The sequence below is a fragment of the Larimichthys crocea genome, chromosome VII (genome assembly GCF_000972845.2).
Source record: "Larimichthys crocea isolate SSNF chromosome VII, L_crocea_2.0, whole genome shotgun sequence".
Classification (NCBI taxonomy): domain Eukaryota; kingdom Metazoa; phylum Chordata; class Actinopteri; family Sciaenidae; genus Larimichthys; species Larimichthys crocea.
This window is the reverse complement of record NC_040017.1, coordinates 22,894,398-22,918,687: the sequence shown is the minus strand read 5'-3', so window position 1 is coordinate 22,918,687 and position 24,290 is coordinate 22,894,398. Positions and strand designations below refer to the sequence as shown.

General features: G+C 37.4%; 2 protein-coding genes across 6 annotated transcripts in view; both read right to left on the bottom strand.

The window, feature by feature from the left end:
• Positions 1–304: 304 nt before the first annotated feature.
• On the bottom strand, positions 305–12,681 carry postnb (periostin, osteoblast specific factor b). Of its 3 annotated transcripts, XM_019259403.2 has the most exons (22): positions 12,523–12,681; positions 12,020–12,118; positions 8,739–8,803; positions 8,332–8,489; positions 8,091–8,255; positions 7,847–7,993; positions 7,443–7,581; positions 6,257–6,469; positions 5,999–6,133; positions 5,279–5,427; positions 5,026–5,162; positions 4,698–4,828; positions 4,453–4,583; positions 4,063–4,165; positions 3,879–3,946; positions 3,601–3,646; positions 3,453–3,479; positions 2,780–2,932; positions 2,654–2,695; positions 2,359–2,433; positions 2,231–2,266; positions 305–1,205 (listed from the first exon to the last, which is right to left on the bottom strand). In XM_019259403.2, the coding sequence occupies exons 1-22, from the start codon at positions 12,639–12,641 to the stop codon at positions 1,177–1,179; spliced, it is 2,367 nt and encodes a 788-aa protein (XP_019114948.2). In that variant the 5' UTR covers positions 12,642–12,681; the 3' UTR covers positions 305–1,176. The 3 variants fall into 3 exon arrangements, with proteins under 3 accessions (XP_019114948.2, XP_019114950.2, XP_019114949.2); XM_019259405.2 differs by lacking the exon at positions 2,231–2,266 and having other exon boundaries at positions 12,523–12,641; XM_019259404.2 differs by lacking the exon at positions 3,453–3,479 and having other exon boundaries at positions 12,523–12,641.
• A 3,375-nt stretch (positions 12,682–16,056) lies between these two features.
• Positions 16,057–24,290, bottom strand: part of trpc4b (transient receptor potential cation channel, subfamily C, member 4b) — an 81,405-nt gene continuing 73,171 nt past the window's right edge. The window contains exons 1-10 of one of the 3 annotated variants that reach the window (XM_027280255.1): positions 24,161–24,267; positions 22,835–23,353; positions 19,071–19,407; positions 18,802–18,941; positions 18,298–18,611; positions 17,996–18,191; positions 17,723–17,914; positions 17,457–17,498; positions 17,275–17,364; positions 16,057–17,182 (exon numbers count right to left, since the gene is read on the bottom strand). In XM_027280255.1, the coding sequence (XP_027136056.1) occupies positions 16,808–17,182; positions 17,275–17,364; positions 17,457–17,498; positions 17,723–17,914; positions 17,996–18,191; positions 18,298–18,611; positions 18,802–18,941; positions 19,071–19,407; positions 22,835–23,353; positions 24,161–24,190 (2,235 nt within the window). In that variant the 5' untranslated portion in view covers positions 24,191–24,267 and the 3' untranslated portion in view covers positions 16,057–16,807. Of the gene's footprint in view, positions 17,183–17,274; positions 17,365–17,456; positions 17,499–17,722; positions 17,915–17,995; positions 18,192–18,297; positions 18,612–18,801; positions 18,942–19,070; positions 19,408–22,834; positions 23,354–24,160; positions 24,268–24,290 lie in introns of those variants that run through there. The other 2 variants (XM_027280254.1, XM_019259365.2) reach the window with 2 other exon arrangements.

The window sequence follows — 24,290 nt, the reverse complement described above, 5'->3', positions numbered from 1 at the left end:
TGAGCCAAATAACGAAAGAACTGGGCCTGACCCAAATGTCTGCAAACAACAGTTTACCAAATATGCCTGTAACCTCAGGGCAAATATTTCAATTGACTGTATTATTACAAACACACATTCTTTTGATAACATTTTAGCAATGCATTAATTGTTGTTCATTTCATCAACACCCACTGTAAATGAAAACATATTGACTGATGTTAAGTTAAAATGAATGATTGACATTGTGCAACTTATATAAGTACATAGCATGATATGAAGATACATACGTTCCATGGAAAATGGAAAAAGAACGTTTGCTTTGCACATTTAACACAGTTTATTTTATATTTTACATAGTGTCCTTTTGAAAATGTTTCCAAAAATGGACTGCCAAGCTCCTGCTTACAAATACAGAAAAATGACTGGCCTATTAAAAGGATGACTCGGTCTAATTCAAAGACTGGGAAACACAAAAAGCAATATTTAGATTTGCCATTTTCAGACTCTCTCTGAACAAATGTCAACCTAAGAAAAAAACCTTGCAAATCATTAGAAAGTCCCCCAAAGAACAACCTCAGATATCCTTGTCAAAATGGCATATTTATATCAAAGGATGCACTTTATTGGAAGCTGTTTGAAAAACAGAAAGGAGAAAACCTGCAGCTGGATACGATGTTCCACATGATACAAGCACAGACAAGACAGACAATTTACATGAAATCTTAAACAAGTTACAGCAAGGAAATTAAAAGTATGTAACAAATCTGAAAGTCTGACGTCTTTTTTATCACGCAGAGATTTAGAAATCTTCCCAAACAGCTAATAAAACCTTCACCTCTAGCAAAGACAGTTTAAACGTTGAATGTTTTATACTGAACTAATGGCTTGGATTTAAAAAAACAAACTTTATTGCTACCCTGACTTTCTCCATGTCTTTAAAGTCGTGCCAAAATGTTCATTTGAACAATGTTTACATAAAAAAGACTGAAAAAGACTGCACACTCATAATATACATTCAAAGCACCATTAAATTGTTTATGAGAATAGTTTCATTATTGTCAGTCATACTTATTACAGTATATTTAAAATCACTGACATTTGTAATGTATCCCCTGTACTGAAATACCAGTTTCAACCTCTGGGTTTGGTGTCTCTTTCTGCCTTTACAATGTTGATATTCACATCCATCCATGCTTAGTCTCTTCCTCTCCTCCTGTTGCCAGCTGGTAAAAAAAAATAGGAAAATGATAGAACCATTAATACATGTCAGTTAACCGTGTCTACATGTCTTATGTACTATGTTAAAATTTGGTGCCTGGGCTCTGATCTCATCACTCTCCGCAAAGACATACAAAGCTCAGCACAGCAGAGTGGGGAGTGTTGATAATAACTTATACACCCCGAGCTTACAAGTGGATGCTGGGATGGAGGCGAGGCTCGTGAAACGGTCAGCAGCTGCAGCAGTGCCAGCATAGCTTTCATGTGAGCGTTGTGGTGGTAAGCATCGCAGCAAAAGAGTGAGCAGCACACAGTTCGCTTAAAGGAAGTGTTTGGCATTTCGGGAAATACGCTTATTTGCTTTCCTACAAGAGCCAGATGAGAAGACTTATACCATTCTTATATTTGTATGATTTATATGAGCAGCTGCTTCGCTTCACGCTCAACACATTATACACATTATATCTTTAATCTGTACAAAAACAGAAGTGAAAAAAAATGACACATTGTGGTTTTATGGGGGCTTATGTGCAGACAACCAGTGGAGACTCCAGAAAGAGAGAGAAATATTCTAGCACATAGCCCAAAATCAATTTACTGTCAATTTAATGATGATAATATGTTTATGATATAAACTTTAGAGGTGGCAGATTTTGCTTTGGACAGACCTGGGCTAGCTGATAAATACATAGATACATAGATACTTTATACTTTTAATTTAGTCATTTTACTAACCTAAGTTAACTGCTGTAGATTCATATTTACTGTACAGACATGCGATTTGTATCAGTCTTCTCATATAAGTTATAGCAAGAAAGCATATTTCCAAAAATGTTGGATTATTCCTTTAAGTACACCCGTCATGACCGAAGGGGTGTGTTGGATTTGATGCAAGGAGAAAAGTATGCCATGTGAATGTGGACTCCAGTCGACAGCCTGCAATTGTTCACATGATAAGCTGCATTTATTACAAATACAGGATTTTTTTTGGCTTCTTCTTCTTCTTTTTTTTATTTTTTTATTTTTTTACCTAAAACTCTTCTGGGACTGGTTCTTCTTGAATTGCCTTCAATGTGTAAAGGCAAACAAACATATGTCAGATATTATTTATGAATTCATTCCCTGTCAACTGAGATTTACAAGACCTACAAAACTCACCTTGGATCATTTTGGTAAGGCTTTCAGGGTCGAAATTAGAAGTCCCTTCAACGTGGGAAATTGAAACGTCAGCTCCTGAAGGAAAAATAACATCTTTAAAGTGAAACTGTAATCTGCTGTACAGAGATCTATTGTACTGCTCTATAAGAAACTTTCTCCATAAAGAATTGTTATATATTATGTAATCTTCCATTCCAACCACAACCATGTGCAGGGTGAGCAAAAAAAACAAACACAAAAAAAAAACCCTGGAAAAGATTGACCATTTAATTGAATCAAATTAAATTTCACAAACCTTCGATGTCAAGATTGCCAGTGCTTACTGAATACTGAGGACCTGTAGATGACAACATTCATGAGCTCTTGATGGTCAGTGATATGGAGCTAATATATTGAGTAAGAATTACATAAAAAAATATACCTGAGACAACTCTGGTGACTTTGGTAATGGCTGGTGCACCTTCAATGACTCTGGTGACCTTGGTGATGGTGGGTTTACTTTCAATGACCCTGGTAACCTTGGTGAGGGTGGGTTTACTTTCAATGACCCTTGTCACTTTTGTTACATCAGGAACTACAAAAGCAAACAAAGCGTATTTCACCATTTGGAAATTAAAGGCGGCACAGCAACGCCCCTCGAAACAGAGAATTTTCCATTTGCATGCAGGTAACATAACAAATGGACCTTTCACTGGATCAGAAAGGTTGCTCTGACAAAATGTGATTCATAATCAGTGTATTTCTGACATCTGGTTTTTAAAATATTCTAGCTATGTTCATTTTTAGAAATTGTGTTACTTGTGTGTTTATATTTCATTTTAAACACCATACATAATCAGTTTTTATGGCTGACTGGTACAAGAATTAGCAGAAGACTGATGATCTTTTCTTCTCTCTGAATAATGCTGCTTCAGCTATCAAACATTGCATGTGTGTGCATGTACTTGCATGTGTATGTGAAATTATCTGTTTAGTGGTTGATTTAACTTTCTATTTTTTCCCCTGATTTTATACATGCAATTGTTTTAAATATAAACTCTCAGACTTGACATGAATCACATGATGATGATACTCTGCTATCATCATTACTGTACCTTCCTCGACGATCTGAATGATCCTCTCTAATAACAACAGAAGATATAAAACCATTAATGACAGTGAATGATGCCTTTTTAGATATTAAAATAGTGTATATGCAAACATGAAATTAAACACAATAAACATAACAATAATGTTACTTACTCAGAAATGTTAGGGGGATTTCCTGATATCTGAATCCAGAAATGTACTGTAAGAAAAAAAACAATTAGGACATACACATAATTGGTTTGCAGAATGACCATAGTCAAAAAAAAAATGCTTTTGTGTGTGCTGCATTACAAAATATATGATTAACTGATCTGTGATTAATAGCAAAAGTCCAGAACCAGCACACTATTGCCTTATTCACCTTATACACTCATTCAGACCCTTCCCTTTATAAATGGCAGATTCAATAAGTACAAATCAGTTTCTGACACCTTGATCTGAATGTAACTGATGAGCCTCCTCAACAGCATGTGGAGTTCCTGGCTTCCAACAGGGAGATCTGGAACAGAGTGCAAGGCGTTAACTGCAGCCGCGCCTTTACAGTTCTAACAATTATAATCTGCAGAGAGTGCATCTCTTGACAGATTTACAAGGGGAATATAAACAAAGTTGTACCTGCAGGATACAAGACTTGGTTTACGAAATGAATTACTCCATTTGTGGCCATGATATCAGACTCAGGGACTTGGACAGAATTCACTTGCATAGTGTTGTTTGCCTGAGGGAGACAGTTAAAACGATTACAGACAAGAAAACCACAAATGAATGGCTTGAATGAACCTGTATTTTAATGATGTACTTTACAGTTAATAGTTATCAGCTTGCTGAGGCCACTGAGTTTCAAAATTCGGGATAAGATTTTATCAGATAATGAAAACCGACACCGCCATAATTTTACTGAATAAGTAACATAGTGGTATTAAGTGGTATGAAGCTCAAATTGCTCAAGGTATACATTTTATTAAGTTAAGATGAAAGATCAGTTCTGATGCACTAAATACTTACAAACATCACTTTGAGGTTGCTGCCCTGAAGAGACCTGAGAAGGTTTGTCACCCCAGACTCCAAACCACCACCAATGAAGATACCATTATTGATGTGAAATAGAAGGATGTTTCTGAGAGCATTTACGTCAGCTGAAATACAGAACAGCCCACACATAAATCATTCATTAACGTTTTGTGTGATTATCAAGTACGAACATGAGTGCTTGGATCATTAAAAGACAAAGGGGAATGTGGGAGACCTACACTTCAACAAGGTCAGATCCCTTTCACTCAAGCTAGCGAAAGCCTTATCACTTGGGGCAAACAGAGTGAAGTCTCCCTCCTGTTTCAACAGGTCAGTCAAGCCAGCAGCTTCCATCAGAGACAAAAAGATCCTGTAGCACACAGACGAAAAAGAGTAACTTGGCTGTTACAAAAACCACCGAGGACTGACATGTTGCAACAACAGCACTTTCTCATTTCCATGTGTACCATGTGAATTTAATGGAATGATACAGAAAGATGTGGTTTGAGAATTTCCATGAATCCTAATACCACAGTCCATTTTCACTTAACATTGCCCTATACTTACTTGAACGATCCATTTTCTGTCAGGATCTGAAACATAGAGTTTTCCGCTGGTTTCAACAGAGTCTTCATGAGATGAATGGCCCCATTGCTTCCTTCCTTACTGCCTCTTATCAGACAGGCATTCTCAATGCACACTGCCTGCAGACATAATGCACAAATCAAATTAAAGGCAAGTGGATTAATGTTTAAAAATATCAGGATTGATGGTCAAATTATGTTTTAATGCATGGAAGGTATGTTTGAGGTTGACGCACTGTACGATAGATGAAGACCCTCAGGAATTTTCCTCCAATAGTCTCCAGTCTCTGGCCATTGTACAACTGCCCCAGGACAATCTTATTCTTCAAGATGTGGCTTTCCAGGATAATCTTGAGCAGCCTCTGATCCATGGACATCACTTCATCTGTAGAGGAAAGAAATGGTTTTATATTTCCTAGAACAAACAGTGACATAAGACAAGTGAGCAAATGTCTGCTATCGTGACTCAATTTATTGCACAGTTCTGTCAATGGACCATGCACAGTAATTGTTACTGTACATGTAGGTTACAGTTATGTAAATGTATGCTCTGAATATAAAGTTCCTGTTACATCATGTTACATCCAGCCGTTGCTGCCTTGCCATTTAAAACTGTGCCTATGAAGATAAAAGTATTCTAACTCGATTAATTTCAACATTCTTGTTAGAGAAACAAAACTCTACTCCTTTTTCGAGTGAAGTCTGGGAATGCGCTTTAGGGGAGTTGATATTTGGTCTTACATGGCATAAAGTGTTCAAGTGAATCAATGATTTTCCAGAAACTCCATTTATGTACATGTTCACTTATGAGTCAGCATGTCAGGGGGGGAAAAAAAACAGACTCCTCTTTATTCCAGACTTCCTGAGTGTGGAGCAGCCAGAATTCATATTTATCTAACCACTGAAAGCAAAACAGACGGATATGCATGGTGTAATGATCAGTATATGTGACTCACCACTGAAGGCAACATTGAGGGGAGCGAGCAAAGTGTACTCAGCATCTGCTCTCATGGCAGCAGAAAGGCCCAACTCGGACACCATGTCACCAAAGGTTGACTGGGAACTTCCCACCAGTTCCATCACCTGCTTAGCTTAAAGGGCACATCAAATCCCAACACCATTGAAAAATGCAGTACAGGAAAATGTCAAACACCTGGCTCAATATGAATGAATGTAGTAAACCAGGTACGCTTTAACAAAAAGAGGAGTCTAACCTGAGTCTGGCATGAGCACTTTGTCAATAAGGTGGATCACACCATTGGTGGTGACAATGTCCTTCTGGCGCACCATCTTGATGCCGTTGACTGTTAAACTTTCACCATCGCAGCCAATCTCAATGTTGTTGCCCTCCACAGTCTCATAAGTGCTACCAGCAATGATGGCCTCAGAGCACTGGACTGAGTCCAGGAGATGGAAGTTAAGAAGAGCTGAAAAAGCAAGACAAAGTTTAAATGAATTGCAGTTTAGGTGTATAAGTAGATCTCAGCACTAGCCAGCACCTGCATGGCAGCTGTGGTGGAAAATTGTTTTGTCTGTTAAGGTGGTTCTGCCAAACATGTTTATTTGAATTTGGATGTATGGACTGCTTAACGTTCATTCTGATATTACACTGCAGCTGAGGTCATTTACAGGTCTGGGAACCTGAAGAACCTTTGGAGCCCTTGGGTCCCCATGTGAGATGACTTAGGATTTCTCCATAGTCCTGTTTAAATTTGTGTGAAATGGTCTGATCTCACATCATAGAGTAAGCTTTGGACTAATAAAAAGTTTTCAGTTGTTGCCAGTTTGACCAGTTTGCTCAATGAAGCAGCTGTTTCCTGCCTCTGTTGAAGCAAAACAAGCTTGAGATTCTGCACCTTGTTATTTTTTTAAGAGCTCACAGTGACTGTGTATTTGAATATTAAACTTTTAGTGGTACAATTCTTGCAAATGTTTGAGAAAAATATAAATAGCTGCAGCATACTAATCCAGATCTACTCAGAACACGTTAAAAAAAAAACATTACCAAAGTGTCAAATGAAGTCTTGCCTTGTTTGACTTTCCACCCACAACTTCATGCATGAATTGAAACTAGAGACTTATTTTTATTAGTCTTAAACAGAACTTTGTTATGAACAGCTTGCCAAATGTGTGTAACCTTCAAATACACTGCGGCTTCATCTGTTTTAAATTGGAAGAAGTTGAACATTAAAAAAAAAATCACTTTATGGGTGACTTAGTGTAGCATACATGCTGGGAACCACTGCATTCCTTTTCCTATACGTTCATCATTTTATATAAATATGGTCCTACTTTGTTACACTCAATATAAATCCCTGTCTCCACTGTGATGTTTTAAATAGCCTGATTTTGGGCATTAGGGAACAGCGTCCGATGTCAAAGAATAAAAGTCTGGTTTACATTTCAGGACCTCCTTGTCACCCTGAAGTCTCTCCAACACTTCGCTGCCCAAACTCTCAAAGGCTTCATTGGTGGGGGCAAAGAGAGTGTAATGTCCTGGCTGACCCAGCTTCTCCAACCATGCAGAACCAGCGATATCCTAGATGGTGATTTCCCCAACAAGATTATGTTTAGGGAACTTCAATATACAATAAAATACAGTACAAACAATTACATTAAATGGACATAACAACCCAATCAAAAAAATAATGCTTGCTATGTGCACAATCCCTGAAGGAAAGAAATTATTTGCTTTAGTTGTCTCACATTGCTGTGATTCACTGTATCAAACTCCCTTGCAACCTGGTGTGACCCATCTTTGCAGCAGTGTTTGCAATTATGTAAAAATCTTTTTGTGTACTCACATTCAGAGTGGTCAGGTCATCATCAACTGCAATTTTATCTTCGATTGTGCTTCCAACAGCGCTGATAACGCGGTCAATGACGTGCACAACTCCATTGGTTGCAACCTGGTTGCCATAGATAATCCTGGCACAGTTCACAGTCACCACCTGCACATTACATATACTTCAATGTTATGGCACTAAAACGTTTTTTGGGTAAAACTACAAGGAGACTGCTTAATTAACACTGAATGGTAATACTCACCCCATTGGAATAATGGTTAATTTGGAGGCCAAGGTCATTATACATGGAGGTGACTGTCATTCCATTCTTTAAATCTTTAGTTAAGAAGCGTTTGTTGGCCATGTGATAATGCAGAGCATTGTACAGTTCAATGTTCACGTTGCTGACAAGTGCGCTCCTCACTGTCTGTAGAGGAAAATGAGATATTAAGACCTCATAGCCAGAGAATTTCTACTGTGTTTTTGTTATGTTCTTGACTCACCTCATCCAAATTCTCCCAGGCCTCATTGCTGGGGGCAAAGAAGGTGAAGGAGCCAGATCCCTCAATCTCAGGCCTTAGCTTAGAAATGTCAGCGTAATTCTGGGTTGAGGTGGCCTTCACCATACCCAAGGTACCATAGACATTGTCAATTGGGGCCACTAAGAAAATAATTTACAAGAAGCGTTATTAGATGTCTGCAAAAAAATAAAAAAGCTGAAATCTTTTAAATATTTGGGGCTTGAATATATTGACTCTACTGAACATGTGTTAACAATACGCATATGGCATCATCTTCTAGTATGTTTGGTCTGAATTCAAAAATAGCGCACAGCTGCTCTGCAGTTGGAGTATATGGCCTCATCTAACCTTCATACATTGACTACACTGTGGTACATAACACACTGTACCTGCAGGGCAACCACGCATGCCATCCAGCTTCATGTAACCTGGGCAGCATTCATAAAGCACAGTCCTATAGAAAAACACACAGATCACAAATGTTGATATATCTAATAGGTAGCAGATCCTTTAAAACATAATATTGTTTGTAAGCATCTTTTAACTGCTGTGCAAGAGATTTGTATTTTTCTGTCTGCCTTGCTTTTAGCTGAACCATCATTCGGTTTTGGTCTTGTGTATTCAGTTTTTCCAGATGTTACTCATTATCTCCTTCATTACCCAAACAGAACACGTGATTCAACAGTTTGAAGCCAAAACCTAATGGAAAAGGTGCCTCAAGGATTACGCTACCATTACAGTAGTAGATTTATTTTAACAAGACCTCCTCTTTGAAGCTGAACAATTAGTTTAGACTCTGCTTGGTTTTGGTTAACCTCAGAAACATTATGATTTTGGCCTTGAAAAACTACAGTGTAATTAAAGTTGAGTTTTAGGAAATTTTGGTTGACACAAGGAACATTTAAAGGTTTGATGGCACATATGGAAAGCTTTGAGCTAATATGAAAAACAACATGATTCAATTGTCACCAGTTTGTTGTGCTGTTTGTTTTTGTTTTTTTGTTGTACAGACTTGTGATTTCTGCTTAGACAAATTAGATACAAATGATGCAGCTTTATTTGATATTGGACAAACATGAGAACCATTTACTATCCTCCCTCAGGCTACAGTGTCCCCCCTCAGTAAATGGAGAGGAGACACTGTAGCCTGAGGGGGATAGTAAAATTCAAAGTGCAGCTGCTACATATAAACAGGACTATACCCCTTGCGTCAGCAGGTTTAAACATGTTGGAACTATAGTATTGTTTCCAACTCTTGAAAGACCAGACATTTGGAGATGTACATTTCACCCCAATAACTGCAACAATAAAAGAGCTCTATATATATAAAGAACACCACAGATGTACCCACCTATTAGGGCTAAACAATACCACATGTGCCCAGAGTTGGCTGGGGAGATCATTACTGTAAGCTGCCCAGTTTTTATTGTTAGAAAACTCTCACAGGAATCATCCCACATTTCTACCCTTACCATGGCTAAAATAATCATGAGAAATAGCATTATCAAATAACAAATAGATCACTTAAAAATGTCACAAGTTAACAAGTAGCATTATATTTGGTTGTGTATAGGAGAAGTGTTTCTACATAAGACAAAAGGGGGGATCTCCACATCGGGAAAGCTCTGTACTTTGCTGGAATACATAGGAACTAATAAATAGTAAAATGTAATTTTATTTGTATTTTTATTTATTTAATTATTTAATCGTAAATAGCTCCATTGGGGCAAAAAAGTCAAGCAGTGAGACACAACTCTTTGAACGAAATCACTAGTAATTAATGAGATTCAAGGAGAACGTGTTAGCTGTTATCCACTGCTGATGTTTCAGACGGGGGTAAAGACCTAAAGTCTTTTGGGTCATGCCTCTTTAACTGCTGCTTTGAATCACAGTTGAATGGAGTTGGAGGGATTGGGATGAGATCACATAATCTGCCCATTGGGGCAGAGTCAGCAAAACCCTGGCTGCACTGCACACCCACACACAGAGGGGTTGTGTCTGGCCACAGAGTTGGAAACTTTTGATTTGTCAGCAACTCTATAAAAGAATCTTTCCAACACGTTTCATGATAACTTTGTCAAACATAATATAAGCTGTATGTGGCTATATTCCAATTCAACCCATTACTAATGGGCAGTTAGGTTGTACAAAGTTTTCTTGGAGACAAGGCAGAAATATTCTCATTTGTTGAATTAAACTTCAGTGGGTGAAGCACCAATTGCCAGAAACTACTGTAAAACGTGCACTTATCAGAGCCATAATAGATTATCTTCAGTCAGTGAGTTAGTCTGAATTATTTTATGCTCAAGATGGTAATGATTGCATGTTTCTTATGGGTATAGTAGAAGAGATGTCTTATTGTGTTGTATCTTAGACACAAGTTAGTGTTGCCAAAACTTAAGTTTTACTAATTCCACAGGACAGAGACGCTGATGTCAAAGGTGCACGAACCATGTTCTCTGCTGCAGGCAAAATATTTACTGGATTAGCTTTTAAATCAGCTCCACTTAAAGTTGGGAAACAATTATACAAACAATTGAACTGAAATAAAGAAAATATGTCGTTATCATGCTTTAGGAAACACTGGAAGGAGAACACTTATGGAAGACATGGTGGGAGGACCAATGGGTGTGTTATAGGTTTGGTTGGGGAAGGTGGGAGACACTTGTTTAGATTTGATCTGATGTATATACAGTATGCATGCCTGTAGGTTTACACTGTATGTGTACAGCTCTTTTTTTGCATCCTTCTCTGCATGTGGCACATTAGCGTAATCTGTTTAAGTTAATTTGCCCCTTTACATCATTGTCAATCCGCTGAATCAGGAATTCACTTCATTAACAATGAACTTTTAAAAAAAAGACCAGTTTAAGTATCTCCAGTGTTTCACTGTGTGAATTCAACTTTGGCCCAGTAATCCTTTGATTGATTCCATCGTCCCAACTCCTGTTGAAATAGATAAAATTCTTTGTCTGTTCCCAACATTATCGTTTGCCAAGTTCAGTGAGCAGTGTGAATCCATCATGAAAAGCTAAGCCTATTTAGAGTGCTGAGCATGTCTTGAGTATAATGCCAGCATAGAGGACAAGCCGAATATTGTGTGTGTGTGTGAGAGAGTGAGAGCGAGACTGTAAAGTAGACATGGCTTCGATCCATGTTTAAACATACAGTAAATGTGCTGAGAAGGCTGGAGCAACATGAGAAAAAAGAGTTTGTCTAGTATGATTGAGTTAAACGCTTTTCCATTCATGAGTACAGTGAACATTTTGCAGCCACATCATATCCTGGAATCAGTGGTTCACCACTGTGGCATCCAATGATAACCAGGCTTGCTAAATTATGAAAATCCTAACTTACAGTTTATGGGATCAAATAGAGCAGTCTTCAATACAAAGGGTTTAGGACTGCATGCATGAATGTGTTTTTCATTTTAGGTGGTAGTCTTATTCAAAGTGAGATAACAGATGTCTGTCTCTATGGAAACATTCAAGTTTCCATGAAAACTCTTAAAGAAGCAGAAGAAGGAGAACCAGACACTGAAAAGAAATGCTGCATTTTCCAAAAAAGCTTTAACTCTTGTTAAACTTTTAAGTCACTGAATTTGCTTGTGATTGTCATCTTTGAAAAAGAGAAACTACTTGTCCTGTTGGAAACATGAAACAACACTTACGCTTTCTTTCCACAGATGGCCCCTTGGTACCAATTACGACAAGTGCTAAAGTACTTCTTCTTGGTCCCCATGACTTGCTGGAGAGCGCAGACATTGGGTCTGATGAGAATTGTGGGTGAAAAGAGGATAAAGCATCAGCGGGTAAAATACATGTGTAAGATCCTAAATTCTCAAATGGTTCGTATTTAAATTATTAAGTGACGAAAAGCCCTGCTGTTCATGAATAATGACACCCATGCCTGCTGGACATTTGGTTTGCAAGATATGAGTCATGATTTCACAGCTATAGCTCATCACTCAATAACATTTTGTGTCAAAATTGTGACTGCCTTAATATAATATAACATACTACATATACAAAGGGAAAATGTGCAGAAGAATAAAAACTACTGATGCCTGTAATGCTTAAGGCTCATTACTATTGCATGCAAAATTAAATAACATCATCTAGAAAAAATCAAAACATCCAAAATAAGCAAAATGAAATATATTGATATGCTTACCCTTCTTTTCTGGCCCTGATGCGACTGTGGGCAACAATTTTGTCATAAGCTGAGGAGTCAGCCTTGTCAAATGTAGAGAGCACAAAGAGTGCAAAGGCAGCCACAAAAAGGAGCTTCATTCTTGATTTGTTAGCCTCTCCAGACCCAGAGTAACGGCAGAAGGCTCAGAGAGGGAGCTTATATACCACAAGTCTCGCCCTCCACTCAAGGAGGATGGCAACATTTAATGTATGCATGGGCCACCCAGAAATCACAAGTCAATGTTTAAGTATCCTGGGATTTATATATTTTGGCTAATTACAATTAATTATATTTAGTGCATTCTTTTATATATATATAAATGAAATATAAATAAATCTTTTGTGTTAAAAGTGGCACCACCACCACCACATTTTCAAAACATTTTGTTATGTTTATGATTCCTTTTTATGCAGATTTGATACATTTCCCACAGAAATATTTGTTTAACATTCTAGACTTTAATTAACATTCATTCCACTTGTTTTAAGGATCTTCTAGAAATTGTAAAGAAAAACATTATAGCTGTATAAATCAGCACATTTTCTGTTTAAGATGCTCAACCTTCAGTTTTAAACAAATTGTAAATATACTCCTCAGTGCATCGCAACATAAAATGTCAGCATATTTTTAGAAGGCCCCCCCGAGTGCCACAATAGGAGATATATTATAATATATCTCCTATAATAAACAGATGGGATAGAGAATGCAGCTATATCTTTTCTATAAAAGTGTCATTTGTTTGGATTGCTAACAAAGAAACACTGCAAAATCTTTTGCACTGAACAAATGCCAGAGCACTGATTGGAGAGATGTTTCAGAATGTAGTTTGCTCCACCTAGTGGTGGGAGGGAGGACAAACGGTGAGTCTCACAGCATCACTGTTTAATGTGGATAGGATTTGCACATAATATCTACAATGGAGAGGTCATAAATACTGAGATGAATTATCATGTGAACTATGAAAGACTTCCTATTAAACCAAGAATCGGACAATTCAACCAACACCTAAACTTTGATGTGAAGTCTGAGTTTTGGAGATTTCAGTGTTTTTTCCAGTTCCAAATAGTTTCTTACTTTTAACAACTTTTAACACCTTTTTAAAGCCACTGATCTATCTCTCAAACTGATCGACAAGTCTTGTAACAAGAACTATCAGGACTACACACAATGAAATATTTGTCTGTGAAATGGCTCAGACATGCACAGCATTGTTAAAAGGAAACGATAATAGGCTGCATCTCATAAACAGCATGAACACACATGTCAAACATATTAAAGCAGCTATTTTATAATGTGGTGTTAAAATGACTCATGGCATTGGTTGATACCATTAAAGACAATGTTTCATTTTGTTTGTGCCATTCAAACATCATTAGTTCTAAAATTGTTGACTTACCATTGGGTATTGTTACTCACAGCATACCCAAGTGGCATTACTTAGACCATTCATTCTTCCACATGCTGTTCAACCTCCTGGCTAGCCAGATGTTCAAAATGTGAGCAGGAAAGTAATGTTCCCCTGGCCAGCTAAGTCAACGGACTGTAAAAAAGGGGAAGAGACACAGCCCAATACACAATACTGCAGCACAGATTTGAAACAAAAAAAACAGTTGTTTAAATTTGTGTATTGTGTATGCAGAAAAGTTTCACGTATCATAAAAATGAACTATCCAGCATACCACGTGTTCGTTATGAAGTTGGCAGCCAGCCTCTTATGAATGTGATTAGTCTAGGCCTTTAGAAAAAGTACTAACACATAAAATCCCAACTAAGCTTTTCATCTCTCCTAAAATCCAAAAGACTGGAATACATTAACTTTACAGTCCCAGCATTCCAATGAGCTCTTAATTTATTAGCCCCCACTCACTACAGTGATAATTAAATGCAGCGTAGCTTTTACACTTTGAATTGGATCGTTCTATCTGAATCAGTCACACACATTTTCACACGCACAGAGACAAACACTGAATGTGTTACATAGAAGTAGTTTTGCTCCAAAGTACTGTTTCCTCTTTTTGTGTCTTCTAAGTTCATTTCGACTGGGAATCGAAGAAAAATGTGACAGCAATCTGAAAATGAGTGAGCTCCACAAAGGCCAAAACAGTTTGTTGACAGACTTTCTAAAGATAGTGTGACTTGCTCTTGGCTGCTATGGTAACAGAAACCTAAAGACTTCATCACCCTGAGGCTGCTTGCACCTTAAAGCTATGAACATGTTAAATATAGAACATAGTAACTAACTAACTATATTAGCACAACAATAATAAAACTGATATATGATTCCTACTCATTAACTAATACTATGTTTATGGCAGCAATACAGTAATTTCTCAGAGTAACTAAAAGGTTAAAAGCAGCAAATTAGTCCTATACATTTGAATACAGCTGTCATCACATGCTCTGCACAGGTTTAGGATTTGTCACTAACATTTTGCACTGTCTCTATACAGTGATGTCATTGTTTACATATCTTCATTTAGCCCACAACACTGCACTAGTCTTTTACATGCTTACACATCACTAGAGGGTGCTTGATGCCTAATAAGTAAGAAAGCCTTTAATACAAGTTAAAACCACAGAATTACTAATTCATTGGAGAGCTGTAAGTAGCATAATTAGTTCTAAGTATTAAATGACAGTACAGTAGTAAAGCTCCTAAATTGAATGGCTTAGTTAGTAATTCTGTCAAGGAGTTTAGGTTTTGGACAGTTAGGTCACAGGTAGTGGAAGGGAGGTGGAAATATACTTTGGGGCAGTAGAAATGCATCATATTTAATATACTCATTGTATCCTATGTTTTGTATGCCAAAACTTAAATGTATAAGTTGAAGTGTATAATAGCATAGCATTGAAATACTCAAGGTAGGAGTACAATCTCTCAACATTGACAAACAGGTCTTAAGTAAATTAACGTTAATGTTGTTGCATTCAAACCTACTTAGATGCGAGACCAAACTGAAATTGTTATTATTAATAACATTAATTGTAGTTCAGAAAATATGGCAGCCTCCTTTTCACTAGTAATATTTTAAATAATAACAACAACAAAAGTAATAGTAATAATAATAATAATAATTTACTACTCATACCAAAGTTTACATCTGATTGGTCTGGTAGGACATGAATAATATACCGAATTAGCATTTATTCTGAATGGGACTCGGCTAATGCTTCTCCTCTGACAGATCACAAAGTACAAGAGGAAAAGGTGGAGGAGGATATTTATATAAACTGTGTATCTAGTTCAGTATATACAGACTGAAAAAAGGGGTAACTATTAGTAAACTATTTACTGAGATCTTCTCTCCAGTAAACAAGATGAAAGAGAAGACGGAGCGAATCAAAAGATGCCGATTCATGCAAAGGTTTCATTTGTTTTATCTCTATCATTCTCCCTCTTTACTGTATGTTAGTAATGCATGCAATAGAGAAAGAGTGCACCAAGCTGAGATGGCAGCAACATGTTTTGTAAATTAGTCCAAAAAACACACTGCTATTTTAATGATCTTTTATTTAACTGCAGAGTAATTTGATTGCATTACAAGGTACAAAATTGCACGGTGACACAGAGATCACAAGAGGGCCCTTATGTCTGCAAGTATAGTAGATTGTGCACGTTATGAGGAAAAAAATCCTGCAACAAATCTCAACTAGATTGCATTGCATACTTCTTCTGACTCCAAGAAGAGAATTAGGAAGAAAACAGGTTTCAGTGGTAATGGCAGGGTAAAACAAAATCGACTGGAAATTCAATATAAAATGCTCAGGTATTACATTAAAATAAACTAATGTTTACTCGGAAAGATCTAGATACTGTCAGCATATAATGATTAATACTTTTCTACAGATGTAGAGATTTAAGATACCTTTGCATAACACAGTACGAGGACAGTTCAAGGTGGAAGAGGAGAGTATAATCAGCAGGGTGTCAGGGCTCTTTGGAATTAAATGCTCAAGGTAAAACACGAATGACTAACTTGCTTCACGATTCCCTGAGCATCAAGTCAGCATTCACTGAGGTCAAATCCACACCCAGTATTGTTGTTTTTCTTCCTTCAGTCAGAAATGAATGCATATAATATAATGTGAGAGAACATAAAATAACATTATATGCCATTATATACATTACAAACTGGATATTATTAAATACAATACATGAGTTAGTTTTGATAAACTATTTCACTGGAAGATAAATGCATGAAAATAAATCCCCAAGCGTTTTAAAACGTTAACATGATTTTCATCTCTCACTTGCTGACATGGATTAATTTTTATATTTTTTTGGCCCATTTGTCACTTCCTTGTCCTGCTCTATGCAAGAATGTTCAATCTCCTGAATGTCCTCCTCCACTTTCTGAAAGACTTCCACGATCACATTCTTTGTCTGAAGTTCTTGGTTTTGAACAAGTGAACCACTGGCTTGCCTATTGGTGCTGGTGGCATTAGCAGATCCACTCACATCTAACACACTCAGCTTGTGTTGCGGCTGCTCAGCGGGGAATTTTGGTGAATATTTGAATGGGTTTCCCGGGTAAGCCATGGTGGAACTTGCGACCTGACTTGTGACCCCACCATGAGGTTTGGCCCTCATCATTCCCAGGACTTCATAGCGGAAGCTGGAGATATCCTGTTTAAGCTCCTATTAGTTATTGGGAAGAAGATATTAGACAGCAGCAGAGATTACAGAGCAATGAAAGAAAAAACAATATTGAATAGCTGCTGATTGCATACCTTAAAATTTTCCTCTGTCAAACCTTCCTCTGTCTTGGCATCCCTGATCATTGCAGCCACATACCGCTTCATGAGGTTCCTCAAAACCTCCTAAAAATACACGAATGCAAAACTAGAGATTAGACAAACATCAAAACAAAATAAAAATATAGAACAGTGTATTGTGGAAAACAAATTACTACCTGATACTCATGATTTAACCTTACATTATCAGCTGCACGTCTCTACAATTCAAGAAATAAAAATGTCAATTAACAAAGCGATGGGTTATTTCTGTTTGCAATTTTTCAACAAGAGGTCTCATGATATACATTAACTCGGTACCTAATTAATATTTTAAGAGAACAGGTAATTAAATTACTCTTAATTATTTTGAAGTCTAGAATAATAAGCAGACATTAAATATATATGCAATGCAGATCAGTACAAATATTTGGAGACTCCTTACCCCCAAAGTTTCAAAGTTTTCAAGCCTTTTTCTGTTTGATTTAAACAGTTGCGTCTTTATCCATCCAAATAGATAATAAATAGTCTTTGGACTGGGTATTATGTTGAATGGAGATGGCAAAGTCCCGCCTTCTTCAAAATAGCTCATCCATAATTTTGTTCTTGCAAATTTCCACTCTATATCTGCATGATCCTGAAAAACAACAAAAACAGTAATTAATCAAAGGCTTTTGCAAAAAACTGCAAGACGAATTGGTATGGTAAAACTACTCACAGCAATGTGCTGGTAGGAGTTGTTCATCATTGCAATTAGCATGTTAAGAAGGACTACTAGGGAGATTACATTGTACGTGCCAAACATGGTACTGCCCACAAACTCTGTGAATTCATGATTTGGTTCCACATTGGTCACATAGAGCGAAATCAGGCCAAATACAGACCAAAATAATGATTGCAGTGTCTCGAACATCCTGAAAAGCAAAAAAAACAATACATCACATTATGCGCTGCTGCAAAACAAAGTTATTAATTATCAACACTGCAGATTTGTCAGGGACAATTTATTTAAGAACTTGCGTTGAGAAGGCGTTGTTTTGGTGGCTGCAGCGAATACCCGTGCAAGTATTGCCATCCTTCGTTTCATAATAAAAGTAGAGCTGGTTGAGGCCATTGGCAAAGGCTAACAACACTAAGCAGTAGATGAAGAGGAACTTGAGGATGTCCAGAAGCATGCGACCCAGTGAGATCTGTAAGGGGCCTAGATGGGAGTTGGCAGTGAAAAGGCAGATGAGGCGCAGGGAGCTGAAGATGTTGGCGATGGCGAACAATGCCTCTGCCACTAAAGTCGGGTGCCACATTTCCCAGTTACATCTGAGTTTGTCCTGACTGTACTATAGAAGGAAAAGAAGGAAATTTATGCTAGAAAGTTTCATGTTTTCTATCACAACTTTTCTACTAAGAAATACAAGAATATATGACTGATACAATTTATTTTTTTTAATCTTTTTTTAAATATAAGCAGAAATTTGAACTGTGTAGATAACAATACTTTTGAATCAACTGTCAAAAGATGTACGGTACCTTTGCATAGGCAACAATCTTCAGTGAAATGGTTGCAAGATACAGGGAGTTCATTATAAAGTCCATTAAGTTCCACCAGTCATCTATGTAGTCTTGGAAACCACTATCCCACATCTGTTTGATCTCAGTCCAGATAAAGCCTTGGAGAGATGAACAAACAACAGAGGTGATATGTCATTGTAATCCTCACTCAAGCATAGTTCCACAATAAACAAATAAGTTATGTGACAACAGTCACAGTAAGCAGTAGTTTGTGTGTTCATCATTACCAAGCACCCATGGCAGGATCATCCATTCCACGGTAGTGGGTGGCGGGCCCTGAAGGTCCGGTTTTGCAGCAGCTATATGCTGCGAGGCCAAGAGGAGCAGAAAGAGGAAGGTCAGGTAGGAAGCAGTGTGACAGATGAACTTGATGAAGGGCTTACGGATGAATAAGCCATAGCGGCTCTTTGGAGAGATCAGGTAGAAGATGGATAACAGTGGGAAGAGGAGGCCAATGAAGATACATGTGATGAGCTTTCCTGCCCAGTGACGCCTTCTCCAGCCTGGGAACTCATCATACCACCGAGACGCCAGCAGCTGCTGACAGTTTGGCTGAGCAACAAACTGAAAGGAAGAGAGAGACAAAGAGAGGCATGTTAACTAAATCAGATCAAGACAGTAGAGACTGTATTCACATTTTCAGTGTCATGGTGTACACTGCACTATATAGTATCACCCCTATGCCGCACAGTGGCATGGGAAAATCTTACTTTTTTTATTTCTATATCTAACTTTTGTATCTTTTACAATACAGTGCAATATTTTCTTATGTTGTTTTTGGTCTCTGCAAAACAAATTGTTTCTCATCTAAAAGAATAACAAGGGGCTATGCCCTGTTATATTTTTGACAAGATATAGAAATGTTGATTATTGTCACATCCCTAGCCCTACATGTTAGTTTTATAAAGTCTAAACCAGGTCCTCAACATACTAAGCATGTCTGTCCCTTACAGGAAGCTCAACAGGATATGAGGATCCTCCTTGGAACCTTTGAATTCACCATTCAGGAAGCCTAAACAACCCATGAGGATGTCGAGCAAACACGTGTAAAATGATTTGCAGTTTCTAACCACACGCACAACAGCCCTCCCCAGGAGCATCATGTGTCTTCACCTAATTTGCCTACTATACACACTGGTAATGTGCTTAGGGAGACAAAGCAGACATTTGGGAAATATGCTTGGACCTGATTTCTTTTTTCTTTTCTTTTTTTTACACATACGTAACATAGATTGCTTTTCCAAACTGTTCCAGGTAATGACAAAAACTGCAAATCTGCCTCCTGCTGTTAACCCAATGCAGGGGAAACATTTAGGAATGAAGAAAACATGCGTCAGAAGGCAAGACACTATAAAAAGATCAGAACTTGTGAGATAAAACAGATTTTTCTTTTAGAAATGTCGGCAAACATTTCTAAAGTATTCTTGAGTCCTAAAAAAAACTGATTGTCAAATCTGTTTCCTACACACATTTTTTCTGCCCTATGAGATTTGATATAAGCATCTGCTGGACATCTGCAGATGGTGATGGAAGTTAATTTCAACTTAACCAAGTTATGGCCAAATCGATCCCCATTATGGTACTATATAGCATTAAACTGTGGATGATGAGGTCATCTATCAATTCAGAATCTGACTGAATCTTTAATGTTTCTGTCCTTGTTAGGTGCTGACTTGCCATAACATGGCTGGAGGGTAGGACCAGATTTTATCTGAGGATTTTATTGGAAAGAGAAAATTGCTCCACCGAGATGTTTTACACCCTTCTGGCTTCAAACTAATCATTCTGCCCGAAGGCAAATTCATACTAGTAACACACTGTGTACTGCTAATCCATTTAACTATTTAATACAATATGATTTAGTTTAGTTCCACAGAAACATTTTAAAATAAAGTACATGTCATGCACTATAAAGAGCATGATATCATTGTACATAAGTGCAGAAAGTGGTAGGAGAACAGAGAAAAACATCTTTACCAAATACATTAAAGGAAAATGTGAACATCCAGTAAGTGCTGGTGGTCCATTAAAACTCTGTAACCACTTTGGTGCATTTTCTTTGGAGAAGTACAAAATGGCAGAGCATCAGAGCAGCACAGATTAATAATGTGTTTGATTTGTCTGGTTGTGTGCACAAATGGCAAAAGACAATGGATTTCATTCTATAAACCTCATACACACACACACAGCATACTATAATGGCAAAACACAACAACCTCTCACTGGCCACTCCAGTGCAGTTATCCACAGTTGTGTTTTTTTAAATGATGACACTCATCTTCCATTCAAGTAGAGGTCAACTTTCTTAAAATCAGACCTTGAAATGAAAAGTATGCAACTCTCTTCTATTTTTGTGTGCCTAATGATAACTTGATAGATTTCATGTCAACCGAAATAATAAACTTCAGGCTACATAGGCCATTTTTTTTAAATGCACAAGATGAGTAGCACAGCCATACAAGTTTCCAAGAGCTCAATTTAAGTTTTGAAAATGACCCTAGCCACATCCTGAACTCTGATTTTGAGTTACGACCATCAGGATGCAGATACAGTCTACCAAGATGCAGGACGAATAGACACAAAAGTTCTATAGTTCCTGCTTCCATTGGCCTCCTATTTATTGTTAATTTACTGGTTGATCGTTATTTATGTTTGTGTTGTTACTGCTACTGCACAACAAATTGACCCTTGGGGGTAATAAAGATTACATAGAACCTTGAACAAAGTTAATTCAGATTTTTCCAGGCATCTAGAAAGTCCAAACTCCTTGTTAGAGATGAAAATAATATATATAATTGTTGTAAACATTAAAGAAATAATCGTTTTTCATTTTTGCAATGCAGTCTGCTGTCAAAAAACTACATTGTTTTCAGATTATAATATATATTATTATTATTATTATTATTATTATTATTATTATTATTATTATTATTATTATTATTAGTAGTAGTAGTAGTAGTAGTAGTAGTAGTAGTAGTAGTAGTAGTTTATGTAGTACATGATCAATGTAAAATGTAGTCTGAAATCGACCAAAGAAAACAGCTATCTGTGATAAAAAAATAAATAAATGACACTGAGCCCTTGAAGTAAAACCCTTTGCCACTTGGATAGAGTTTCAGTCACACTGATCTTTCATTCTCACATTGCCAACTGTCTCATGAAAATATAAGAGAAAAGCCAAAACATTCCAAAATGCATCCAAAGACTCTTAAATGTTCAAAGCCAAGTTAAACTTTAAACTTAGACGATGCAGCGCACAGATCGTATGAGCCTCATTCTAATCTTTAATGAGTGAAACAGACACGAGCTGACGCTCATTTTGTATTTTATAAAACAATCCTGAAGTGTTTCCCAGCAGAAGAGAAAAAATAATTTTCTAAACGTGGTGAATTGAGACCAAATGCTTCGATTTTTACCAGCTCATAGTAATTTTGTCACCTGCTGCAGGGTTGATACATTCACAGATAAATACATAAGTATTACTTAAATGTTTGATTATTCATATTGTTTATGTGCAATCATCATGTGTTCTTAGTAGCACTAATTCAAAACCCTAAAGAAGATCTTAAAAGACCATGAATGGTTCCCTCCCTAATTAAAATATTATGAGCATGTATTTCAGGGAAATGGCCATCACTTATTCCATCATTAAACCCAATTATCCTATTGTCATGGGACTGTGTGAGAGTGATACTGTAATGCATAAGAGCCATCCTGACAATTACATGTTGTTCTACACTCCCTACGGACATCTCCACCCATCTCAAGCCATTTACAGCTCATCTTGGCACAGTTCTTGTTATCCAGTCAACGTTGTTCAAAGTATGTTATAGTATAGTAATCAGTTCACAGTGTGTGTACCTGTATTACCAATATCTGTACTTTTCTTTACTTGTGTTATCTTTTTCACTTTGAGGATGTCCAGAAAAAAACGTTGTCGCTCTGCACAGCAGTAATCTGACACATAGGATATCCTAATCAATGAGCTTACCTCTTTCTGGCAGTATTTGATAGCCAGCTTCAGTCGAGCTAGATCATTAGCATTCTCATCCAGCAGAGGGTTGATGTCATCACGGTAGTTGAGGATTATTTCCAACTCTCTGGAGCTTCTGGTCTGGTCCAAGAGGTCCTTTGCAAATTGTTTACACACATGGGACAACTCCTCATACTCTGCCTTGAACTCATTCTCCACTGTGCTGAGCTCCTTCAGCTCCCAGCTGAGCTGAAAAGCTGTGAGGAAAGGATCCTCGCTGGAGAGGGCGATGAGCGACGGGCTGGCAAGGGCCTTGTAGATGTTGATACGAGAGCGTGAGTGACGCAGGCCGTCGACATCTGAACTGGACACACACTCCACACAATTGCAACGCACAGCGTGTGGCTGAGGTATGGAAACACCTCGCTGCAAAAGCAGTTTGATGATCTCATAGTTGTTGGTGTGGGCTGCAAGGATAATTGGAGTGATGTCTGGGGTGAAGTCTGAAAACTGTTTGTCCAGCAGAATTGGTGGAACCTTTTCAGAAATCCAAGAGAGAAGCAAAAAATATATAAACAGAAAATATACAGTGGACCATTAGTTTATCAGTTTACAAAAAAAGAAGGCTGCTTTTTAAAATGCCTTGCAGGAACTAAAACAACTGGTTTGAATGGGTCTAATTTCTTCTGTCTCTGTCTCTAACCATATTGTCTAACAGCAAGCACACAGCTAATGGCTTGTGGTTCAGCTGGCCTCAAAATATCTTCCTGTTCGAAGTAACTACACCCTTTCTTCTTTTTCCTTGTCTCTACAGAATACACCAAGTCTATTACAGGGAGATCCAGCAGCGTCGAAATCTTTTTTACAAAGATGTCAAGAATTTTTTTGAAAGAAATCAGTGGCTTTATCGTACTGCCTGATATGTGAACCATGGAGAACAACGCTTTGTTGTAAAAGACAGTAGAACATCAAATAATAGCTTATCAGTGCTGCAACTTCTGAGCAGAAAATAATAGTTGGATTGCTAAAGATGCTGAAACTAGGACACAGAGGAAGGCACCTCTGTTAAAAATATTTGCTGTGGTGAGAGATGAAATGATTCATGGTTTAAGATAAAACAAATAATAACATTAATTATATTAACCGCTATTAATGAGCATGTAAGTCTGACACAATTTACTTCTTGATAAACAGGACAGGTAATAATGTATCTCATTAAAGCAAATTAAAGGCACCACAAAGGCTTAGTGTACCTGTGCCCACGTTTTTTCTTTAGAGGCATAAACATTAGGATGTAATTGAAAAGAAAATATCACATTAAGGAAACCACTTTACAAGCCTTACTGGAATTAGTAGCTGACTGTGAGGCATCATGACTCATCTTTCAAAACTTAACCATGTTCAGCGATGTCATTGAACGTTGAGCGTATACAGTCAGTCATCCAATTAGGCATAATTGTTTGGGCAGGTTGGT

Excerpts from the sequence above, each read along its gene's own strand:
- postnb (XM_019259403.2), bottom strand. The coding sequence starts at position 12,641 with ATGAAGCTCCTTTTTGTGGCTGCCTTTGCACTCTTTGTGCTCTCTACA. Across the intron at positions 5,428-5,998 it reads CCTCAATGTTGCCTTCAGTG|ATGAAGTGATGTCCATGGAT; the intron begins GTGAGTCACATA and ends TTTCCTCTACAG. Across the intron at positions 4,584-4,697 it reads GGATCTGACCTTGTTGAAGT|CTGACGTAAATGCTCTCAGA; the intron begins GTAGGTCTCCCA and ends TCTGTATTTCAG.